The sequence below is a fragment of the Solanum tuberosum genome, unplaced genomic scaffold, assembly GCF_000226075.1.
Source record: "Solanum tuberosum cultivar DM 1-3 516 R44 unplaced genomic scaffold, SolTub_3.0 scf00002, whole genome shotgun sequence".
Taxonomy (NCBI): Eukaryota; Viridiplantae; Streptophyta; class Magnoliopsida; order Solanales; family Solanaceae; genus Solanum; species Solanum tuberosum.
This window is the reverse complement of record NW_006238928.1, coordinates 1,386,389-1,410,213: the sequence shown is the minus strand read 5'-3', so window position 1 is coordinate 1,410,213 and position 23,825 is coordinate 1,386,389. Positions and strand designations below refer to the sequence as shown.

Below are 23,825 nucleotides of genomic sequence, written 5' to 3'. Positions count from 1 at the left end.
AAGAGAGAGATGGGAAAATGGCAAAAAATCCGCTTTTGGTTCAACATAATTTTAAAAAAGCGATGGACATCGTCTTTTAGTCCATCACTTTTTAAGATCCGTCACTTTTTAAAAATGTTTGACCAGATATTTTGACCAAAAAGTGATGGACTAAGAGATGTTGTCCGTCGCTTTTTTGCAAAAAATAATAATAAAATAAAATAAATTAAAAACGACGGACAACGTGGTTATTGTTTAATTTATAAATAATTATTTTTAATAAAAAGCGACGGATGTCGTCTCTATATATATTAAATAAATAATTATTAATTATATATATTTGGCGCAAAAATCTGCAAAAAAAAGCGACGGACTAAGAGATGTCGTTCATCGCTTTTTGTAAAATAATTTAAACATAATTATTTTTATTAAAAAGTGAATATCGTCGCTTTTTGGAGAGACACCGTATGTTGCATTTTTGTCCATCGTTTTTAGTAATGATTAGCTTGCTTGGCTTCGGTTCTTCGGTGAAGGTAGGTTATGATTTATTCTATGTGATAAAGTGACTCTTAATAGTGATTGATATTCATTGAGTAATATTGTGAAGTTTTCTATGCACTTAATTGTTATGGTTTGAGTGAGTTATATGTTGTTGTGATTGGTCTGTAATCCCAAGACCGTGAAATCCATAATCTTGAACTTTCTCTATCAAAAAAATGCTTTGAATAAAGAAGTCTTGGTGATATATTGTTAATGAAGTGAAAACTGATGATAACGAACGGTAAATTAATGATATATTTGGATCGGGTGCCACGAGTCGACACGATATTATTGGATCGGGTGTCACGTTGTGACACAATATATTTAAATCGGGTTTCATGAGCCAGCACAATATTATTGGATCGAGTGTCACGTTCCTACACGATAACATTAAAGGAAAACATATTAAAACAACTTAATGAACTCAATCTCAAAAAACCAAATTCACAAAAGAACTTGGTATGGAGGCATGAGTCCTCATGTTTGTTCTTGATATTGTTGACTGATTACGCACTTACTTTATGTCACGCCCCGAGCCTACACCCTGGACGTGGCCGGCACTCGAGAACCATTGCTGGACCCATGGGAACCCTTGGCCTGACTTAACTCTCAGCGGAAGACTTACTCATCAATAAATGAACTTAAAATAAAGCTTTAACTCAAAAGTCTCAAATACTTAAACTCATAATATTTAGAAAGAAACATTCAACTGGCCAAAGAGGCAATTCAAGTCTCAACATAAACAATGAAAATGGACAAGACTTATGAACTACTAATGTTTATCTATCTATGAAGCCTCTACTAACTGAGATGGACGTCGGGACAAGATCCACGACATCCTAATAACAAAACTTAGATTATAAAACATAAATGAGGGATCCTCCGGAAGCAAGGAGGGTCACCAACCAACTCTGGAATTCGACTGGATCAACGAAGCGCCGGTTGATGATCCTGATTCCCTGTATCTGCATCATAAAAGATGCAGGCCAAATAGAGTTAGTATATGGAATGTACAAGAATGCAAGGGGAAATCTTAAACATGACATAAGCTTGAACTGGAATTGAAGAAACAGCTTACCTCATCTCAACTCAACTCAACCTCAACTCAATCTCAACTCATTTCAATATAAAAGAAATAACAATAATGTGATATAAAGAAAAGCCTTTAAAACAATAGGTAACAACTCAATGTATTGCAAAATACGGTATAACTCAGTTTGTATGTAAAAATATAAAATAAACTCCGTTTGGGAGATTCTCTAACCGACAACCATCACTATGAGCTATGTGACGATACATTGTCTCGCCCACACTGCCAAAACTGTCCTATACCTTGTTGGGGTATAAAATTCATCAACTAAGTGGATCCACTAAGCTATGATTAAAAATCAATAAGAAATCATCTAAAAAGTATGACCCTTTCTACCCACGTTGGCTACATGGTTTATGGGGGCTGTGAGTTGTTTGAACTCTCCCCCATATCGGTGCTCAATACTACTCCCAAAATAAAACTTAGCTCATATGTTTTAAAAAAATAAATATTTTCTCATCCTCAACTTTGAGATTATTACTCTAAAGGGTTCTCTTAAAAGAGATAGTACTCAAAACTCCTCATGAACTCTTTTGGAAATCGTTGTTTCCTCTCTTCTTAAATGTAAAAATATTTACTCTTGGGAATACTTAGTTCACATATATCATTTAAAAAAAAAAAAGAACTCTACTCTACAAATTTTCAAACTCAAGTAATCAAGTCTTAAAATAAGTTTTAAAAGATTGTAAATGACTTTTCAAAATGACTCGAAAGAACTCTCAAGACTTAACTCTTAACTCTACCTTGAATTTGAATTCAAGGTTATGATTCATGTTATGAATGATCTCTCAATGTTTAGATGTAGTTTAGAGTAGTTAGAATCAATAGGGAGTAAAGACCTTTGAAAGAACTCAGACGGGCCAAATGACATGAATGGGTGGGGAAGGCAACCCTGACGCACTGAGTGGCGCAGGGCACAAACCTCTGAACTACAGAACACATGTTCTGGCACACAGGTGGGGCGACGCGCCAGCCTTTGCCCAGAACTCCCCGACCAATTGTTTTTCTCATTTTCTGACCTTAATTTGCCTAGAATCGAATGGTTTCTTTCCTACTCACTTAGATTTGAATACCTAACATAAGTGCACGATAATCTACTCTAAACAACCCTCAAATCACTAGCATTCATCTCAAGAATTCATCAAAACCCCAACAATCAAGATTAAAAATGAAATTTCAAAAAAAATCATCAAGAACTCAAGTCCTTCAATCTCAAGAACAAAATTGCATTAAAATAGCATGATTAGCGTGTGGGTGAACGAACCCAACACTATGAGAACTCACATACCTCTTAGGGATCAACCCTTGGTGAAATTCCGCAACAAAACTCAAGAATCTTGGTGAACGGCTTGAACCTTCCCTCTTTTCTCTTCTTGAACTCTCTTCTAAAACCCTAAGCGTAAATTAGGATTGTGAATTTGGCCCAAATCAGATTTGACCCCAAAATATTTACTAAAAATGTTTTAAATTTGAAGGGGTAAGGAAAGGACTAAAAACCCCTCATATTTTTGGGCAACTTTCTTTAACCGGACATGCATACTTCAAACAAGCATATCTCTTTCATCCAAAATTTAAACTTAGCAAACTCGGTGGCATTTGAAAGAGGATTCCAGGAGCTTTCATTTGATAAATTATGGGCCACCTAACTCATTCTATTCTGAAATTTATGGCTGATACGTCCAAACTTACACTTCAATTAAGAAGTATAAACGATCGAAGTCACTTTATAGAACTCAACGTGAGTTGAGGTCGATCTCACATAGAATTTCTTTCTAGACATGATTTCACTATTGCATTTATCCAAATGCTGTTATTATTTCCTATAGAAAATAATTGCGGAGGGTAAAGTGGATTTAGTTGTAAAGTTCAAGTAACCAACATTGTCAAACAAGATCCAGATTAACAATTAATAGAGTATTGATTTCAAGGTTGTATTGATAAATGAATGAAACTAGAGTTGTAACGACCGGGTTCCATCATTATAGAAAAGCCAATGGGAAAAAAATTGGGTCGAAAAACTTTTTCGTAGTAACTTAGAATTTCCCAGCCTAGTCCAGATTTGGACGAAATTGGAGTCATTAAGGTGTAGGGAAATATGATAACAATTGGGTGATTTAAATTATGATTTTGATTTCATGAGTAGTTAGATAGGTCGTTAAGGAACCCGTACGACTTTATAGAATTGAATTCGGGTGAGTAGAACTCCCGAAATCGATCTTAGCGTGAATGGTATTTTCTGGGCGTCCTTGGTTAAAGGTGTATTGTGAAATGGGGATCATGGAATTATTAAAATAGCTCACTGTTTCGTGCAAGTTGCTTTGGCGGTAATTTTGGTTGCTCTAGCGGGGCCTCTATAGCGGGGTGGGTGCCGCTTTTACGGCTTTGACGCGACTTAAAGTCATAAATAAACCCCAAAATGTCTTTATTCTGCACTTTTCAGTTTTTAGAGCTAGGGAACGAACCCCAAGTGATTCTTGACAGTTTTTCACCATTCTTGAGGCTAAAGGTAAGCTTTTCACTCCCTGAATCCATTTTTCGATCCGTAGAACGTAATCTAATGGGTAATTATCGATGGGAAAGGGTGTTGATCTGGAAATTATGGTGGAAACAACCCTAAATTGGATACTTAGGGTGATGTGTTTGATCTAAGGTTCTTAGAATTGTTAGTAATTCAGGTAATTAGTGATTGTTTATTGATTCCCGTATTATGTTGATTATTTTTAGACCAAGAACAAGTGGAACGAATACGAAAAGGGAAGGATCAAGTTTCTTAGGGTTTCAAGCTTGTTTTGAGGTAGGTAATGGTTGTGATTCTATGATTGTGTGATGCATATTTATCTTTGCTTCATTATGATGCATGTATGTATGTGAATGTTGCATTATTGATCAAACTTGTTGTAAATGAGGATATATGACTATGAATGCCATGAATCATGATTTGAATGTATGATTGTGAGAATGTTCTTTGTGATTGTGATTGTGGCTTATTGAATGGATCGGGTGTTGCATTTCGACTCACTAACTTGGATCGATTGGCATGTTTCGACATAATTATGGGATCGGTTGCCACATTTTGGCATAAACATTGGATCGGGTACCACGTTTCGCTATGCTAACTGTTTGGCTTTGGGTTCCATGAGAAGACCAATGATTTGATATAATTGTGTATCTTGAGAAATGTAAAACTGTACCTTGTTCGTAAATGTTGATGATATTGTATATGTTCGATATATGCATGTGGTTATATTGTTGTATGGACTTATGTATGTCACACTTAGTGGGATAGCCGCGTGATCTTACCAGTACAATGTGGTTGTGTACTGATACTGCACTTGCTCTTTCTTTCTTGAGTATAGGGCATCTTCAGGCGGCTATTGACATACCTCGTCTAGAAGATTTGTGATCGCTTCAAATTCAAGGGTGAGCCAATTCTTCTGGGCGGCCATGAGTTCTGTTTCCTTCTATGTCCACATTCTGGACATAGATTTGTTCTAGTTAGTATTAGTTCATTAGTTTGGGGGTTTCATCCCTCCTTGTTTAGACTTATGGTTCATTGTTAGATGTTTTTGTACATTCACTTTCAGGTTCTAGGTCTTACTTCCGCATTTTGTTTTAGCTGTTAGACTTTTGTTTGGAGTTTATGGGAACTCCCTATTTCTTTCCTTAGTATTTAACTTGCTTTCGTAACTTAAATGCCTTAGTTTTTGGATTAGTTGCTTGGGTTGGATTGTAGTAATGGTTCTCCCACTGGAGGGTTAGTGTGGGTGCCAATCAGGATGGTCTGAGTCGTGACAAAGTTAGTATCAGAGCCTAGGTTCACTGATCTCGATGTACCAAAATGAGTCTAGTAGAGTCTTGCGGAACGGTACGGGGACGCCTTTACTTTTCTTCGAGAGGCTATAGGACTTCAGGAAATCTCTCTATTTTATCTTGTCTCCTTTCGTGCTATAACTTGATTCCAATTGGTGTCTCGCGATTCAAATTGGTATCTAACCTGCTTCACTCTTTTGTTCGCAGATGGTTAACACTAGATACAATGGCGTCAGGCCCGTAGCTCCCATCAATGCTCCAGTTGAGGAATCTGTAGTGAGAGGTTGCGGTTGAGGCAGGGGTAGAGGAAGAGTTAGGGGTAGAGGCCGATGAAGAGTGGCGCCGACTAGAGATGGGGTACCGGTAAAAAATGCTCCCTAAAATGAGGCACCTCCCGTACATCATGAAGAGATAAATGAGGATATTGAGGTTGAAAATGTTGAGGAGGTTGGACAAGAGGAAGAGGTGCAGGCTGAGACTACAAGTGTTCCTCCCATTGACACAGTGTTGGCTCAACAAATCATGTCATTTTTGAAAGGATTGGTTGGTCCTTGAGTGCTTCCATCTGTTCAAGCAACTCAAGCTCCAGCCAATCCCCCTATTGCTATCACTACTCCCAAGGTGGGTGGAAACGTAGGAACTGATGCTTTATTCCGTCCTTTGTTAGGTTCTCTTATGACTGGTAATGAGCATGAAACATTGACTAAGTTTTTGAAGCTAAAGATTCCCGTATTTCTTGGTTCTGAGAATGAACATGCTTATGAGTTCATCTTATATTGCTATGAGAGGCTTCATAAGTTGGGAATTATCCATCACCATGGGTTGAGTTTGTGACTTTTCAGCTTCAAGGAGAGGCCAAGCAATGGTGGAGAGCTTATATGGAATACAAATCTTCAGGTTTACCTCCACTCACTTGGACCTGTTTCATGCTTTGTTCTTGGAGAAATGTGTGCCTAGAACTTTGAGGGATCGTAAGAAAGATAAGCTTAGGGATTTGGAACAAGCTGGTATGTCTGTGGCTGCTTATTAGGACAATTTCGATGCATTGTCTAGATATGCTACACAGTTGGTGTGTAACGACCCGGAAAACTAGTAGGTGAAACTAGAGCCTAACGAGTGTGTATTTGAGTTTGTTATGGGATTTTAAGTTGTAAATTGTCTTTTCGAGCTTTGGTTGAGGGGTTAAACGTCAAGGTACGACTCCCCAAGGACCAACCAAGGGGTCCTTGAGGAGGACCCTAAAGCTTAACCCCAAGAAACCAAAAATCTGCCAAAAACATGGTGACTCACGGATGGGACCTACACCCCATAGATCCATCCACGCCCCGTGGATGGCCTCCGTGGGTCAAGGCCCCAAATGACATGTTGCAGGACCAAACCATAGGCAGCCAGTATGGCTCGTGGACCCACCCACGGTCCGTTGGTGGGGTTTTGTGAGTCCCACCTATGTTGTTGTCCAAGACACGACTAAGGTAAGGGTGTTTTGGTAAATTACTTTTAAGGTTAGTGAAGTTAAGGGACGGTTATTATTGATTAATTAAAGTATTTTGAGGCTTTCAAAAGTATTAAAACACCTTTTCCAATTCATTATTCCAAAACACAAATTAGAAACTACCCACCTCTCCAAATATTCTCTCTCTTGAAACCACCATTGGAGATGACGGAGTCAATCTTTCAAGCTCAAGATCTCACCCTTCTCACTCAATTTTCGTGGAGTTTCTTCCCTAAAGGTATGGTAGTCTTCATCCTTGATTAAGTTTCATTCAAGGAGCCTATCAAAAGATGATTTCAAGTTTCCAAAATCCCCCCAAAACCTAGGGTTTTCAATTTATGCATGGGTTCAATTCCAAAACGTTTTCCAAGGATTATACATGATGAATTATGAATGGATTATTGAATTAATGATGAATTATTTTGAATTTCTCCTATGAACCTATGTTTCCCCCAAAATCCTAAGTTGTGAATTGATATTGGGAATTGATTGATCATGAAAGTATGTTGAATTGTTTATGTTTATATTGAATTAGTTATTGAATCATGTTAACTCCATTATCTAATGTAATATTGTAGATGTTTGGGTTGATATTGATTCACAGCCTTGGTAGGCAATTTCATGAAGGATCTATGTAGGATAATGAGGTGAAGTATATGTATGTGATCTCAATGAAAGTATTATGTTCATGTTTAGAATGTAATTGTGTTATTATTGAAAGCATATTCTCAATTAACACTCATGAATTATGATGATAAAATGTGAAGGGTTTCTATAATGTGATGTTATATCTTAAATTGGTAGGTTTAAGGTATCCTTTTCTTGTATTGATGAATGTGATTTTGAATAAAATACCTTGAATTGGTAGGCTTAGACATCCTCTTCATGTGTAAAGAATGGGCCTTGACTAAATGAATATGAATCGATAGGCCTATGACATTCCTTTCATAAATGACTAATGAATGTGTCTTGACTTAATGAAGATAGAATCAGTAGACCTAATGTTGGTAGCCCTTTCATAAATGACTAATAAAGTATTGTGAGGCCTTGCCTCAAATTGGTAGACCTAATGTTGGTAGCCCTTTCATAAATGAATGATGAAGTATTCTAGGCTATGTCTTGAACCGGTAGGCCTAATGTTGGTACCACTTCATGATGAGTCTATAAAATAATGTGATGATCAACCATGAATCGGTAGACCTAATGTTGGTGGCCCTTTGATGTGTGAAATGATGAACCTTGAATCGGTAGACCTAATGGTGCTGGCCCTTTCTTGAGGATTCAATGAGCTATCCATGTAATGTATCTTGAATCGGTATACCTAATGGAGATTTGATGTTCTATACTTGAAGGATAGGTTTCTAAGGAGCAAGGAGATGAAGATTTGGTGAGTCCTTATAGTTTCGAGGACGAAACCGCTATTTCCCTTTATGTCTTTTACTTTATGTTTAGAGATTTTGTATGGTCTATGTTCCAAAATTTATTCAAAGTATTGTAGATGGTTTGAGACATAGTATAGAAAGACTTCCGCTTGTTTTTTTTAAAAACTAAAAATGGCTTTGATGGTATAGAAAAGTTTTAAATTTTGCACTATTTTCCTATGATCTTATGTTCAAGAATGCTATGAGGCTTGTATGAGACTTTTCGGAGTCTTGTACATCGTGTTGCATCTTGGAGGTACCCCTAGATTGTGATAAAAATGGTATCAGAGCACAAGATTTTGGGATGGTTTTAGGATGTCTCAAACCACATCTAGTAGAGTCTTGTTCATAGTGTGAAGCGCGCCACATTTATCAATAGGAGGCTATTGGATGTTAGAAAAAATCTCACTTCTTCATTCTTCAAGTTGTGTCATAGAGTTTAACTCTATAAGGTCTCTCTCTTATTCCTTATCCGATGGTCTTTAAGGTATGATCACTTGAAGGGCTCATGCTACAAGGATTGAGGGAGAAAAAGGTTGGTTGTGATGCCAATTATGGCTATGTGACTTGATAGATTTGAGATGTTAGATTGTGATGTTATCTTTAGTATGAATGGGATTGCTTTATGGTTATGTCTAGTTGATGGTTGAACATGACTTAGTCATGATGAGTTTTGAGGTATGTTGAAAGAGTTGATGAATAAGGTGTTTTAGAAATGCCTAGATGTGTTGGGAGAATAAAATCCTCTAAGAAGGGTAGAAGTGTAGTTCACCTTGGTTTAGAATCATCTTGGGTGATGAGTATGAAGGTTTAGTGATGTTTTTCTCCGACCATAGAATTAAAAGAAGTGTTGTTTAACAGAGTTTATATAGGCTTACTCCTAAGGGGGAGATAATGTTCTTAGATAGCAAGGTCATTGAGTGTTCTTGATATTCCTGAATTAGGTTTGATTGAAAGTTCTCAACTTAAGAGGTGTAGTGAGTTTGAGAAGTTTAGACCCGGTTTACTAGACTCATATGAGACCTTGAGTGGTGTTGGTAGGTTTTGTGAGCAAGAGTTGCTTAATGAGGACCTTCCTAGTTTAGAAACACGTTGGGATCTTAAACCGACAAGTTAAGAAATAGATGAGTAAAGAAGTTGTTTCCATGAAAATGTTGAGGAAATGGTATGATGAATAGTAAGGGTGTTGAGAGTTCCGATATCCTTATCTCTTTCCTTCTATTCCTATTTAAGCTTGAGACCAAGAGTTCCTTATAACTTGTTGCATGTTTTGGAGTCATGTGTGATTATGTGTTCCCATGGTCTCCTTATGTTATGCATGTTCTTGATGAATTCATGTTTAAATGAGAAAAATGAGTTTTATGATTTATATTCCTCATGTTGATGTGCATTTAGTATGAGTTGCCTATATGCTTCATGAGGTGAATTGTTGAACATGCCTACATGTGCTTTTAAGAGAAATTGCATAATGTTCTTAATGATGTTATGAGAGCATGATTTGAATTGGAGAAGGTAATTCCTCCAATGAAATGAGAAATGTTGAAGTTTTCATGCATAATTAGTTTGTAGATGTAGTTCCTACTTGCTTGAGTTGCATGGAGTATGTTTGAGATGGAGTTAATGTTTCCTCCTAAGTTTTGTGCATTGATTATGATGTTGCATGCATGATGTGCTGCTAGTCTTGACTTGTTAATCCTTTAAAGTATTTAAAGTTTCATTCGAGGACGAATGTTCCTAAGAGGGAGAGAATGTAACGACCCGGAAAACTAATAGGTGAAACTAGATCCTAACGAGTGTGTGTTTGAGTTTGTTATGGGGTTTCAAGTTGTGAATTGTCTTTCTGAGATTTGGTTGAGGGGTTCTAGGGGTTAAACGTCAAGGTACGACTCCCCAAGGACCAACCAAGGGGCCCTTGAGGAGGACCCTAAAGCCTAACTCACAAGACCCTAAGGAACCAAAAATCTGCCAAAAACTTGGTGACTCACGGATGGGATCTACGCCCCGTAGGTCCATCCACGCCCCGTGGATGGACTCCGTGGGTCAAGGCCCCAAATGACATGTTGAAGGACCAAACCACACATAGCCAGTACGGCTCGTGGACCCACCCACGGTCCATGGGTGGTGTTTCGTGAGTCCCACCTGTGTTGTTGTCCAAGACTCGGCCAAGGTAAGGGTGTTTTGGTAAATTGCTTTTAAGGTTAGTTAAGTTAAGGAACGGTTATTATTGATTAAATAAAGTATTTTAAGGATTTTAAAAGTATTAAAACACCTTTTTCAATTCATTATTCCAAAATGCAAATTAGAAACTACCCACTTCTCCAAATATTCTCTCTCTAGAAACCACCATTGGAGATGAAGGAGTCAAGCTTTCAAGCTCAAGATCTCACCATTCTCACTCAATTTTCGTGAAGTTTCTTCCCTAAAGGTATGGTAGTCCTTATCCTTGATTAAGTTTCATTCAAGGAGCCCTATCAAAAGATGATTTCAAGTTTCCAAAATCCCCCAAAAACCTAGGGCTTTCAATCTATGCATGGGTTAAATTCCAAAACGTTTTCAAAGGATTATAAATGATGAATTATGAATGGATTGTTGAATTAATGATGAATTATGGTGAATTTCTCCTATGAACCACTGTTTCCCCCAAAATCCTAAGTTGTGAATTGAGATTGGGAATTGATTGATCATGAAAGTATGTTGAATTGTTTATGTTTATATTGAATTAGTTATTGAATCATGTTAATTCCATTATCTAATGTAGTATTCTAGATGTTTGGGTTGATATTGATTCATAGCCTTGGAAGGCAATTTCATGAAGGATCTATGTAGGATCATGAGGTGAAGTATATGTATGTGATCTCAATGAAAGTATTTGATCATGTTTAGAATGTAATTGTGTTATTATTGAAAGTATATTCTCAATTAACACTCATGAATGGTGATGATAAAATGTGAAGGGTTTCTATAATGTGATGTTATATCTTGAGTTAGTAGGCTTAAGACATCCTTTTCTTGCATTGATGAATGTGATCTTGAATGAAGTACCTTGAATTGGTAGGCTTAGACATCCTCTTCTTGTGTAATGAATGGTTCTTGACTAAATGAATATGAATCGATAGGTCTATGTCATTCCTTTCATAAATGACTAATTAATGTGTCTTGACTTAATGAACATGGAATCGGTAGACCTAATGTTGGTAGCCCTTTCATAAATGACTAATGAAGTATTGTGAGGCTTTGACTAGAATCAGTAGACCTAATGTTGGTAGCCCTTTCATAAATGAATGACAAAATATTCTAGGCTATGCCTTGAACCGGTAGGCCTAAGGTTCGTAGCCCTTCATGATGAGTCTAGAAACTAATGTGATGATAAACCTTGAATCGGTAGAACTAATTTTGGTGGCCCTTTCATGTGTGAATTGATGAACCTTGAAACGGTAAACCTAATGGTGGTGGACCTTTCTTGAGGATTCAATGAGCTATCCATGTAATGTACCTTGAATCGGTAGACTTAATGGTGGTAGCCCTTTCATGTGTAATGTACCTTGGGTTGGTTGGCCGAATGGTTGTGGCCCTCTGAAGTGCAATAATGTTAATCTGAATGAACTACTCTATGGGAATGGAGGCCAAACACCGAGTGGATATGGTAAGATGGAAACTCTCCCAACGTTAGGTTAGAGTTCCAATGAACATCTTTCTTATCCTATAACTATGTGCCCATATAGGATATTAGTTAGTGGATCCACCTAAGCTAAAATGTACCTAGTTCTACCTTAGGCAAGTAGGAGACCTTCTTTCGGTGTGGGGTCATATGACACCGGATTCCATGGTTTGCTCTCATAGTCTATGTCGGTTAATGCTTATTCCCATCATGTGAGATATGCACTATGGTTACTTGAGAGGTTCTATGAAGTGTGGGTGGTAGTATGGGATACCATCCATGCATTGCACGAGTAGGCTTTGAGAGGGCTATGGTGAGTTCTCTAATGTCTTAATGGCTAATGAATGAAAGTGCTCTTAATGAAGCTAATGAAGAATGTTGACTTATATGCTTAATTGTAATGATGCATGCTATACTTGGGTTGTATTATGAGTTACTTCCTTGTTATGACTTACAAAATGTTTATGTTCCTTATGTATGAGTACTGTCTAGTGATGAAAAGGAAGAATGGTAATTTCATTTTTGGTGGCCTTAATGTGGTACTTAGTATGGATGGTGGTATGTGACGCTATTCATATATTGCACAAAGTATGGCTTCAGGTTACTTAAGGTGAAAGCTTAATGTGAGGAAATGGCTTATATGTTGATTATGTTTTAATGAGAAGAAATGACTTATATGTTCATGAAGTTTTTCTCAAATTGGCATAAAGCATGACTTTCAAATAACATGTCCTTTTTAAGGATGGTTTTTGCATGACTATCATATTTAGTACATTCAATGTGCTAACCCATATTTCTTCATTTTTACCAAAGTGTAGGGTTTGGAGATTTGATGTTCTATACTTGAAGGATAGGTTTCTAATGAGCAAGCAAATGAAGATTTGGTGAGTCCTCATAGTTTCGAGGATGAACCCACTATTTCCCTTTATGTCTTTTACTTTATGTTTAGAGCTTTTGTATGGACTATGTCCCAAAGTTTATTTAAAGTATTGTAGATGGTTTGAGACATAGTATAGAAGGACTTCTTCTTGTTTTTTTAATGAAAAATGACTTCGATTGTAAAGAAAAGTTTTAAATTTTGCACTATTTTCCTATGCTCTTATGTTCAAGAATGCTATGAGGCTTGTATGAGAATTGTCGGAGTCTTGTACACCATGTTGCATCTAGGGGGTACGCCTGGGTCGTGACATGGTGACTACTGAGGAAAAGAGGATCCGTTTATTTTTTAAGGGGCTAAATTATGAGTTGCTGGTATTATATGTTCACATGACCTCTGCAGGGAGAAGCTTTAATGAGGTGACATACTTTGTTAAGAAGGTGGAGAGGGTGAGGCGACACGGTCAGGCTAAGGCATTGGAAAAAAGAGCCAAGAACTCGGGTAACTTTCAAGGTTCTTACTCTAGAGGATCAGGGAGGACAACACTTGTAGCAAGGCCAATTCAGTCCGCCATGCCTGCCTTTACTGGTAATTACTTGGGAACTCCATCTCATAATTTGATTTAGGATAGCTAGGGAGTCGCGCCTTTGATGGGTGGCAGACCACCTTTTGATCGTACTTTCTATAATTGTGGAGAACCTAGACATATGAGGAGAGATTGTCCCCACCCACGTGTGTTGGAGTCTGTGCAACAACCATCTAGAGTAGTGGTACCCATGGGGAATGGTAATAATGGTAGAGGACGTCCACAAGGTGGGCAATGAGGTGATCCGCGAGGTCGTGGGGGTAGAGAAAATGGTAACACATGCAGAGGTACAACGTAACCAGGCAGGGAAGTAGCTCGTCCAGATGATAGGGGTCAATATTATGCTTTTTCGGGCAAGAATGAGGCAGTGGCATCAGACGCAGTGATCACATGTACTATTCTTGTCTGTGATCAGATGGTTAATGTGTTGTTTGATCTGGGTTCCACTTATTCATATGTATTCGTGTGATTTGCCACAACATTTTCTATGATTTGTGATATACTTATGCCACCATCCATGTTTCTACCCAGTTGGAAAGTCTGTCATAGTCATCCATGTCTATCGTGCTTGTCCTATTTTGTTTAAGGGTTTTCAGACTTGGGCTGATTTAGTGATTTTGGATATGACTGACTTTGACATAATCTTAGGCATGACTTGGTTGTCCCCCTATTATGTTGTGCTTAATTGTAACACTAAGTCTGTAACTCTAGAAATTTCGGGAAGGGAAAAATTAGAGTGGGAAGGGGTGTACAAGACTAAGCAAGCCAAGATCATATCCTCCATTTAGGCTATAAAATTGGTAGGGCAAGGTTGTTTGGCGTATTTGGCTCATATTAGGGATGTTGAGGTTGAGACTCCATCTATTGAGTCCATTCCTGTGGTGTCAAAATTTAGAGAAGTGTTTCCAAATGATTTGTCTGGTATGCCTCTGGATAGAGATATAGATTTCTGCATTGATTTTGAACCTGATACTCGTCCCATTTCTATCCCTCCATATCATATGGCCCCAGCGGAGTTGAGAGAGCATAAGGCTCAAATCTAAGAGATTATTTATAAGGGATTTATTCGTCCTAGTGCTTCCCCATGGGGTGCTCTAGTTTTGTTTGTTAAGAAAAAGATGGTAGTATGAGAATGTGTGTAGATTACCGGCAATTGAATAGGGTCACCATTCGAAACAAGTACCCTTTGCCTCGAATAGATGATCTCTTTGACCAATTGCAAGGTGCATCAGTTTTCTCCAACATTGATCTAAGGTCTGGCTACCATCAGTTGAAAATTAGTCCTGAGGATGTGCCCAAGACGGCATTTAGAACTCGCTATGGGAATTATGAGTTTTTGGTTGTGTCCTTTGGTTTGACCAATGCTCCTGTAGCTTTCATGAGTTTAATGAATGTTGTGTTCAAGCCATTTCTTGATTCGTTTTTCATAGTCTTCATTGATGATATTTTGTTCTATTTGAAAAGTGAGGAAGAGCATGCTGACCATCTTCATATTGTTTTGGGTGTTCTTGGGAAACAAAGGTTGTATGCTAAATTCTCTAAGTGTGACTTTTGGTCGACTTCGGTTGCATTTTTGGGACATGTAGTTTCAAAAGAAGAGGTAATGGTAGATTCTCAAAAGATTGAGGCAGTTAAAAATTGGGTTAGGCCTAGCTCTGTGATGGAAGTTAGGAGTTTTGTGGGGCTCGCTAGCTATTATCGTTGATTTGTGAAGAACTTAGCTTCATTGCCACTCACTTGACTAATTTGACCAAAAAAGAGATACCATTTGAATGGACTAAAAAATGTGAGAAAAGCTTCCAAAAGCTCAATACTCTCTTGACCACCGTGCCTATTCTAGCATTACCGGTGGAAGGTAAAGATTTTTATTGTTTATTGTGATGCTTCACATTCTTGTTTGGGTGTTGTGTTGATGCAGGATAAGAATGTTATAGCTTATGCCTCGCGTCAATTGAAGGTGCATGAGAGGAATTATCCAACACATGATTTGGAGTTGACAGCGATAGTGTTTGCTCTTAAAATCTGGCGGCATTACCTCTATGGTGTCAAGTGTGAAGTATTCACCGATCATCGTAGTTTGCAGCATGTGTTCACTCAAAAGGATCTGAATTTGAGACAGAGAAGGTTGATGGATTTACGTAAAGATTATGATGTCACCATTCAATACCATCCGGGTAAGGCTAATGTAGTGGAAGACGCTTTGAGTCGAAAAGCGGGGAGTATGGGTAGTTTAGCTTGCTCAAGTGTAACCAAGCGACCTTTGGCTAAAGAAATTCAGACCTTGGAGTCTAAATTCATGCAATTGGGCATCTCAGAGAGAGGTGGGGTGTTAGCTAGCATTGAAGTGAGGGCCGCATTCATTGAAGAGATCAAGGCCAAGAAATTTGAGGATGAAAATTTGAATGAACTTAAGAAGAAGACTGTGATTGGTAAGGCATGAGAGACCACTCTTGATGCGGAAGGTGTGCTTAGTTTTAAAGGGAGGATTTGTGTTCCTCGAGTTGATGACTTGATTCAAAAGTGGTTGATTGAGTCCCATGGTTCGCAATATTCTATTCATCCGGGTGTGACAAAGATGTATGGAGATTTGAAGCGAATTTATTGGTGGCTGAGCATGAAGAAGGATATAGCGGAGTTTGTGGCTAAGTGTCAAAATTGTCAACAAGTGAAGTATGAACATCAAAGGCCTGCGGGTTGGCTTCAAAGAATGCCAATTCCGAAATGGAAGTGGGAGAGGATAGCCATGGATTTTGTGGTTGGACTTCCCAAGACTTTGGGGAAGTTTGATTCTATTTGGGTAGTGGTTGATAGATTGACTAAGTAAGCCCACTTTATTCCGAGAAGAATAGATTATAATGCTGAACAATTGGCTAAGGTGTATGTGAAAGATATAGTGAGGTTGCATGGGGTACTCCTTTCTATTATCTCAGATCGTGGTACTAAGTTTACCTCCAAGTTTTGGAGGAAATTACATGATGTATTGGGCACACAACTCACTATTAGTACCGCTTTTCATTTGTAGATTGATGGTCAATCGGAGAGGACTATCCAAGTGTTAGAGGACATGTTGAGGGCATGTGATTGATTTTGGAGGACATTGGGATAAGTTCTTACATTTGTGTGAGTTCTCTTATAATAATAGTTATCACTCCAGCATATATATGGCACCATTTGAGGCATTCTATGGGAGGGGATGTAGATCACCCATAGGATGGTTCGAGGCTGGAGATGTGAAACCATTGGGGGTAGATTTAGTGAAGGATGCTCAAGATAAGGTGAGGAGTATTAAAGCTAAGCTTCTAGCTGCCCAGAGTAGACAAAAGAAGTATGCGGATCATAAGTTAAGAGACATGGCGTTTCAAAATGGTGACAATGTTCTTCTTAAGATATCACCAATGAAAGGGGTGATAAAATTTGGCAAGAAAGGTAAGCTAAGTCCGCGATACATTGGTCCATTTGAGGTGCTTGAATGTATAGGAACGATAACGTATAGATTGGCTTTCCCTCCTAATTTATCAGGAGTTCATCCGGTATTTCATGTGTCCATGTTAAAGAGGTATCATGGTGACAGGGATTATATCATTAAGTGGGACTCAATTGTGTTAGGCAAAGACCTCAAATATGAGGAGTGTCACGACCCGAGAGCACCCCTTAGTCGTAACACGACATACTTGACGCCGAAAGAGTTTCGTACAAGCCCTTAGAATCATCATAACATAAATACATAGTGCGGAAAATCTAAAACTTTTACAATAGAAGTCAACTTCTTTCAATAAGGAAAAATAGGAAACTAGACTTGTCTCAATCCCCATCTAAAATATAAGAGTACAATTAGGGTCGAAGTCCTTACATCAATGAAGTCTCCAAATATAAGACATACAACATAGTCTAGAACATGAAAGGTAAACTAGAAACTAGAATCAATGACGTCTTGTCCTCGAACTTGAGGACTCACCAAACCTAGGGAATAGTCGACCCAAGTTTCACTTGAAGAAATAGTAGTCTCAACGATCAGAACCTTCACTCATAGTAAAAGGTTAGAGAAAGGGGTTAGCACAATTTATTGTACTAAGTATGGAAACATGCATAAAAACCTTAAATCATGCAAAAAGGTACATTTAATTGAAATTGTGCCTTTAGCAAGGTTAAAAGCCATTATGCACCTTTAAAGTAATTACCAAGTGAAACCATACAATAAACCACTTTAGACTACCATAGTCAGGCATAACTCACCTTGATTCCATCCAAGCCAACAATCATAGACAAGGAGACATCATGTTTATAAGTTCATAGAAACTAAGTCATTCCAAATACCAACTCATTACATGCACACATGGAATTACATACATTCATGTCATAGCTAACCCACACATTTATAGGTCTACTTGTGCAATGTTTAAGTGAAGTCCCATACCCCCACTCATACCGAGCAAAGCCTATTAAGAAGTCATAGATATAGCTCATGTTCATGTTAACATTTATATTCATGGTTCATGTTCATGCATGGTATACATTAACTTAATAAAGTATCATGTCGGCAAGCACATACAACAATCACTCTCCAAGCTCACTTGTGCAGTGTATGAGTGAAGTCCCATACCCCCACTCACACTAAGTAAGACCCCTCAAGTAATCATAGTACATGCCTTATGTTTGTGTTCTTGATTAATGTCATGTCATGGATTTTAGTCTTGTCATGTAGGGAAATTTAGCTTTAACTGACATAGACAATGCGAGCTACATGGAATTCGGTGTACTGCCCCACACCGAAAAGAGGTGTCCTACTTGCCTAAGGTAGGACTAACATGGTTAGCTTATAGGCGGATCCACTAGCTAATAGACCTATGTGGGCACATAGTTATGGGAGAGGGAGATTGCCTCTAGAAACCCGGACTGACTGAGGTAAAAGGTTTTCATCTCTTGTTCCTATTCACTCGGTGCTAAGCCTAATTCCCTTTTTATGATCATGTTAAGTCTTTACTTTATAATCATGTTCATGGAAGAATGCATAGCATTCAAACATCATTGTTTCACGGTAGCCCATGGATTCCATAGAATCCTTAGTAAGTGAGTAAGTCTTTCACATCATGTTCATGAAAGTGTTCTTAACAATCAACACTACATTGATATCACATCAAAGTCCTTTCATTTATGGGTAAGTGCAAGGGTATATGGGAAGAGGGTGTTGAATCAATTCATTCAACACACTATAACCATAAGATCATCATTATATAGTTGAACCATAAGTTCATATACAACTTCATCAACCTACACAAACCCTAGCAATTTATCCCACTCAAGGGTCATAGATCATGTCTCACAATTACACCTAAATATACTACAATAGGCATGTATAAAACAAGATTCAATAACTAAATTAACATGGATAAAATTAATGGTAGTCATCTTGCATTAATACACCCATCTCAATACTTGAAATTAGGGTGATGGGGTGTTCATGGGTTCATGGGGAAATTTACAATGAAAATCACCATTAAACATAAAATCATCCATAATATAATTCAATTAACAGAATATAATCTTTTTTTAGGAAGAACCCATGGTTGGAATAGAAACCCTAGTTTTTAAAGAAGTTACCAATTACGAAATCAAGAGTTGAAGGGCTTCATGAAGAAAAGTATTCCATGAATCAAAGTCCCCATACCTTAATTGATGTTTCCCACGAAATTTGAGTGAAAATCTTGGAGCTTGAACCCTAATCTTGAGCTTCTTCTTTGTTCTTCAATGGAGTTTAGAAAGAGAATATTTTGGGAAGGAAGTGAGTTTGATTTTTGAGAGTTGAGAGTTATGAGAGTTAAAGGACTTGTTTTAATACTTAAAGATACTTTAATATACCTAAAACAACTAAATATAACACCCCTACCTTTAATTAATAAAAGAGGAATTTACGAACTTACCCCCACTATGGCCGAACCCCAAACCAGCTTTTGCAGGTTGGGATCGACGGACCCTATCCACGCATCGTGGATGGGTCCACGACCCGTCCTGCGTATGCGTGGTTTGGTTTAGAGAGGGGTCAAGTGAGGCCTTGGTGAGGAGAGTAAGTTTCAACTCACGAGACCAATCCACGGGCGTGAGTAGGTCCACGGACCATACTGCACCCTCGTGGAATGGGCCTGTAACTAGGTGGTTTGGGGGACCTTTGAGGGAGTTAAGTCCTAACTCACGATTCCCATCTTCAGGGAGTGAGTCAGTCCACGTGGCGTGGATGCTCCCCTCATGAACCAAGCTGCTTTTGACAGATTTATAGGCAGCCTCTTGGCTTTTATCAAGGGCCTTTGGGGGGTCCTTGTGGGAGCCACACTTTGATGTTTAGGCATTAGGACCTTAGTACCAAGTTAGGGAATATATTTTAAGACTCTAACCTTACGTTTATACCTCATTAGGCTACTAGACTACACGTTGGAATCTAGCTTAGGTCATTAGAAATATGGGGTGTCACATTATCTCCCCCTTGGGAACATTCGTCCCCGAATGATGACCAAGACACCAAAATAAGTTAGAAACTCTAGACTAGCAGCCCATCATGCATGAACATAAAAAATGAGCACAACTCACACTGCACTATTCACCATATGCAATACTCAAAAGGAGGAAACTTCAACTCCATTTCACAACATGGTCAATGCAATGCAAGAAAGTAAGAATTTCTTCTACCAACCCAATAGGCATACTACTCATCAATTTACATAAGCATGGGAGGAACTACCTTTTCCTCATCAAACAAGCTCAACATAACAATATTAAGCCAATATGGCATTTCATCAAACAAAACTGAGCATGTTCATTATTTCTCCTCATGGAGTAAAAAATGCAATTATCATTATAAAAATGCACATCAACATGAGAAAACATAGACATCATGAAACCTCAATAAGCACTAAAACATGAATTCTCACAAGAACATGCACAATATAGGGAAATCATGGAAAACCAAACAATACACATGACTCCCAAAATACTAAGCTTAAGAAGAACTAGTTACCGCATACTTGATAGGAGTAGAAGGAAAAAGATGAGGGTAATGGGACATCATATCGGCCTCGGCCTCCCATGTAGCACCCTCAACTAAGTAATTCCTCCACAGAACCTTAATGGAGGAGGCTACTTCTTTGTTTTTTAATTTCTTCACTTACCGATCCAAAATCTCATCCGGGACCTCTTCATAAGAAAGATTCTCATCAACTCCTAAAGCCTCTAAAGGGAGGATGGACACCGGATCACCAATGCACCTCTTAAGCATGGAGACATGAAACACCGGGTGAACCAGAGCCAACTCACTTGGCAAATGTAACTCATATGCCACCTTTCCAACACGTTTCAAGATTTGGTACGGCCCCACATACCAGGGACTATGTTTCCCCTTTTTGCCAAACCTCATCACACCTTTCACAGGTGAGATTTTCAAGTAGATCCAATCACCAATATAAAATTCAAGATCCCTTTTTCTATTGTCGTCACACGACTTTTGCCGACTTTGGGCCATCTTCAACCTCTATTTAATGAGTTGAACTTTCTCAATAGCATCATAGACTAGTTCGGGACCAATTAGAGCAAACTCACCAACCTCAAACTACCCAATCGGAGATCTACACCTCCTACCATATAGTGCTTCAAACGGAGCCATGGCAATGCTAGAGTGATAACTATTATTATAGGCAAATTCTATCAAAGGAAGAGGATCATCCCAATTACCCTTGTAATCAATCACACACGCCCTCAACATGTTTTCTAAGGTTTGAATTGTGCATTTGGCTTGACCATCCGTTTGAGGGTGGAAAGTGGTTTGAAGTTTAACAATGGTACAAAAGTCCTTGTTGGAAAGCATTCCAAAAATGGGAAGTAAATTAAGTACTTCTATCTGATATGATAGACAAAGGAACTCCATACAACTTCACTACCTCCTTGATGTACAACTTAGAATAGTCTTCCACCAAAAAAGTAACCTTGACGGGAATGAAGTGGGCTGATTTCGTCATCCTATCAATAATGACCCAAATAGAATCGTGTTGCCTTCGAGTGCGGGGCAACCCCACAACAAAATTCATATTCACCTCCTCTCACTTCCAAGTGGGAATATTCATATCTCGGCCTTGACTTGTTGATAATTTGGACATTTGGCTACGGAACCCACTATATCCTTCTTCATACCATTCCACCAATAGACTTCACATAGGCACGGTACATCTTGGTGGTTCCTTGATGAATAGAATACCGCGAACCATGAGCCTCTTCTAAAATTTGCTCTCTCAAGCTATCTACATCCGGAATACACAACCTAACTGGGTAAACACATCTTGAAGACTCTTGTGGTCGGTAAACACATCTACATGTACCCCATAGAGACAGTGTCCATATTTTCAAAGAAAACACCACCGCCGCTAGTTCGAGATCATCAGTTGGATAATTCTTTTCATAAATCTTGGGTTGCCTTGAAGCATAGGCAATCACCTTACCATGTTGCATGAGAGCACATCCCAAACCCACTCGAGACTCGTCATAATAAACTACAAACCCATCGATAAGGTCAACAGTGGAGCGGATGTGAGCCTATCCTTCAAGTCTTGGAAGCTTTTCTCACAAGCCTCCGTCCACTCAAATTTGGACTTCTTTTGGGTTAAGGCATTAATGGAAAAGCGGTAGAGGAGAAACCCTCAACAAACCTCCGATAGTAACCGGCCAAAACGAAAAAGCTTCGGATGTCAGTGGGACTTAGGGGTCTAGGCCAACTCTTAACCGTATCCATTTTCTTAGGATCAACTTCTATACCCATGCTTGACATAATATGACCTAGGAAAGCAACCGACCTTAGCCAAAATTCGCACTTGCTAAACTTAGAATACAATTGTTGGTCCTTAAGGACTTGTAAAACCATCCTCAAATGTTTCATGTGATCACCCTCACTCTTAGAGTAGATCAAGATATCGTCAATAAAAACGATCATAAATGAATCAAGATATTGTCTAAACACCATGTTCATAAGGTCCATGAATGTCGTCGGGGTATTTGTTAGACCAAAGGACATGACTAGGAATTTAGAGTGACCATATCTTGTTCGGAAGGCCGTCTTAGGAATGTCAACCTCCCTCACCTTAAGTTGGTGGTAGCCCGACCTTAGGTTAATCTTCGAAAAGTAACTCGTCCCTTGGAGTTGGTCAAACAAATCATCAATTCTAGGGAGAGGGTACTTGTTCTTTATAGTGACCTTGTTCAATTGGCGGTAATCAATACACATCCTAAGGGACCCATCTTTCTTCTTCACAAACAAAATCGGGGCACCCCATGGAGATATGCTTGGTTGTATAAAACCCTTGTCTAGCAAGTCTTTGAGTTGTGCCTTCAACTCTTTTAATTCAGCCGGAGCCATCTGGTAAGAGGGAATTGATATGGGTTGAGTATCCGGCAAAAGATCAACGCCGAAGTCTATTTCCCATTCGGGAGGAATCCCGGGTAAGTCATAAGGAAAGACTTCAGGAAACTCCCTCACTACGAGGACCGACTCTAAAGGAGGAGTCTAGGACTCAATGTCATTAACTCTTACAATATGATAGATTCAACCCTTAGAAATCATTTTACAAGCCTTTAGACATGAAATGAATTGACCTCTAGGGATTGAATTTCCCCCCTTCCATTCTAAAATGGGCACATTTGGAAACTGAAACTTTACTACCTGAGTACTACAATCAATGGAAGCAAAATAAGCATGAAGCCAATCCATCCCCAAAATGACATCAAAGTCTAACATATCTAATTCAACTAAATCTACCAAAGTGACTCTATGAGATAAAGAGATAAGACATCTCCTATACACTCTTTTAGCTATAACCGAATCACCCACCGGGGTAGACACCAAAAAGGGTTCTTCCAAGACACGGGAAGTATATCAAATTTTGTAGCCACTAAAGGAGTAACAAAGGACAATGTGGCCCCGGGGTCTAACAATGCATAAACATTAATTGAAAATACTTGCAACATACCGGTAACAATGTCTGGAGATCCCTGTTGATCACTTTGGGATTGGAGGGCGTAGAAGCGATTCTTCTTGGGAGCATCGTGATTTGAGCCACTTGGAGGGAATTGCTTGCCCTCTCTCCATTGAACATTTAACATAGGAAAATCTTTAACCATTTGACCACTCTTTCCACAATGAAACAAGCATTCGTTCCACTAAGACATTTGCCCTCATGTCTCTTGCCACACTTAGCACATGTAGGCCTTGTCATGGAATATCCAACACCATTGCCTCCTTGAGGCTTAAGGTTAGACACCCTATCTTTATTGGGCCTTGGAGAATTGGAGGAACCTCGGTTGGAAAACCTCTTTTTGAACCTTAGTTTGTGTTGAACCTCAA

At 38.7% G+C, this 23,825-nt stretch overlaps 1 protein-coding gene across 1 annotated transcript; it reads right to left on the bottom strand.

Annotated features, from left to right (window-relative positions):
* Positions 1 to 20,606: 20,606 nt before the first annotated feature.
* Positions 20,607 to 23,602, bottom strand: LOC107063299 (uncharacterized). Its single transcript, XM_015314991.1, has 2 exons — positions 23,452 to 23,602; positions 20,607 to 20,860 (listed from the first exon to the last, which is right to left on the bottom strand). Exons 1-2 carry the CDS (start codon positions 23,600 to 23,602, stop codon positions 20,607 to 20,609), a joined length of 405 nt encoding a protein of 134 aa, XP_015170477.1.
* Positions 23,603 to 23,825: the final 223 nt, after the last annotated feature.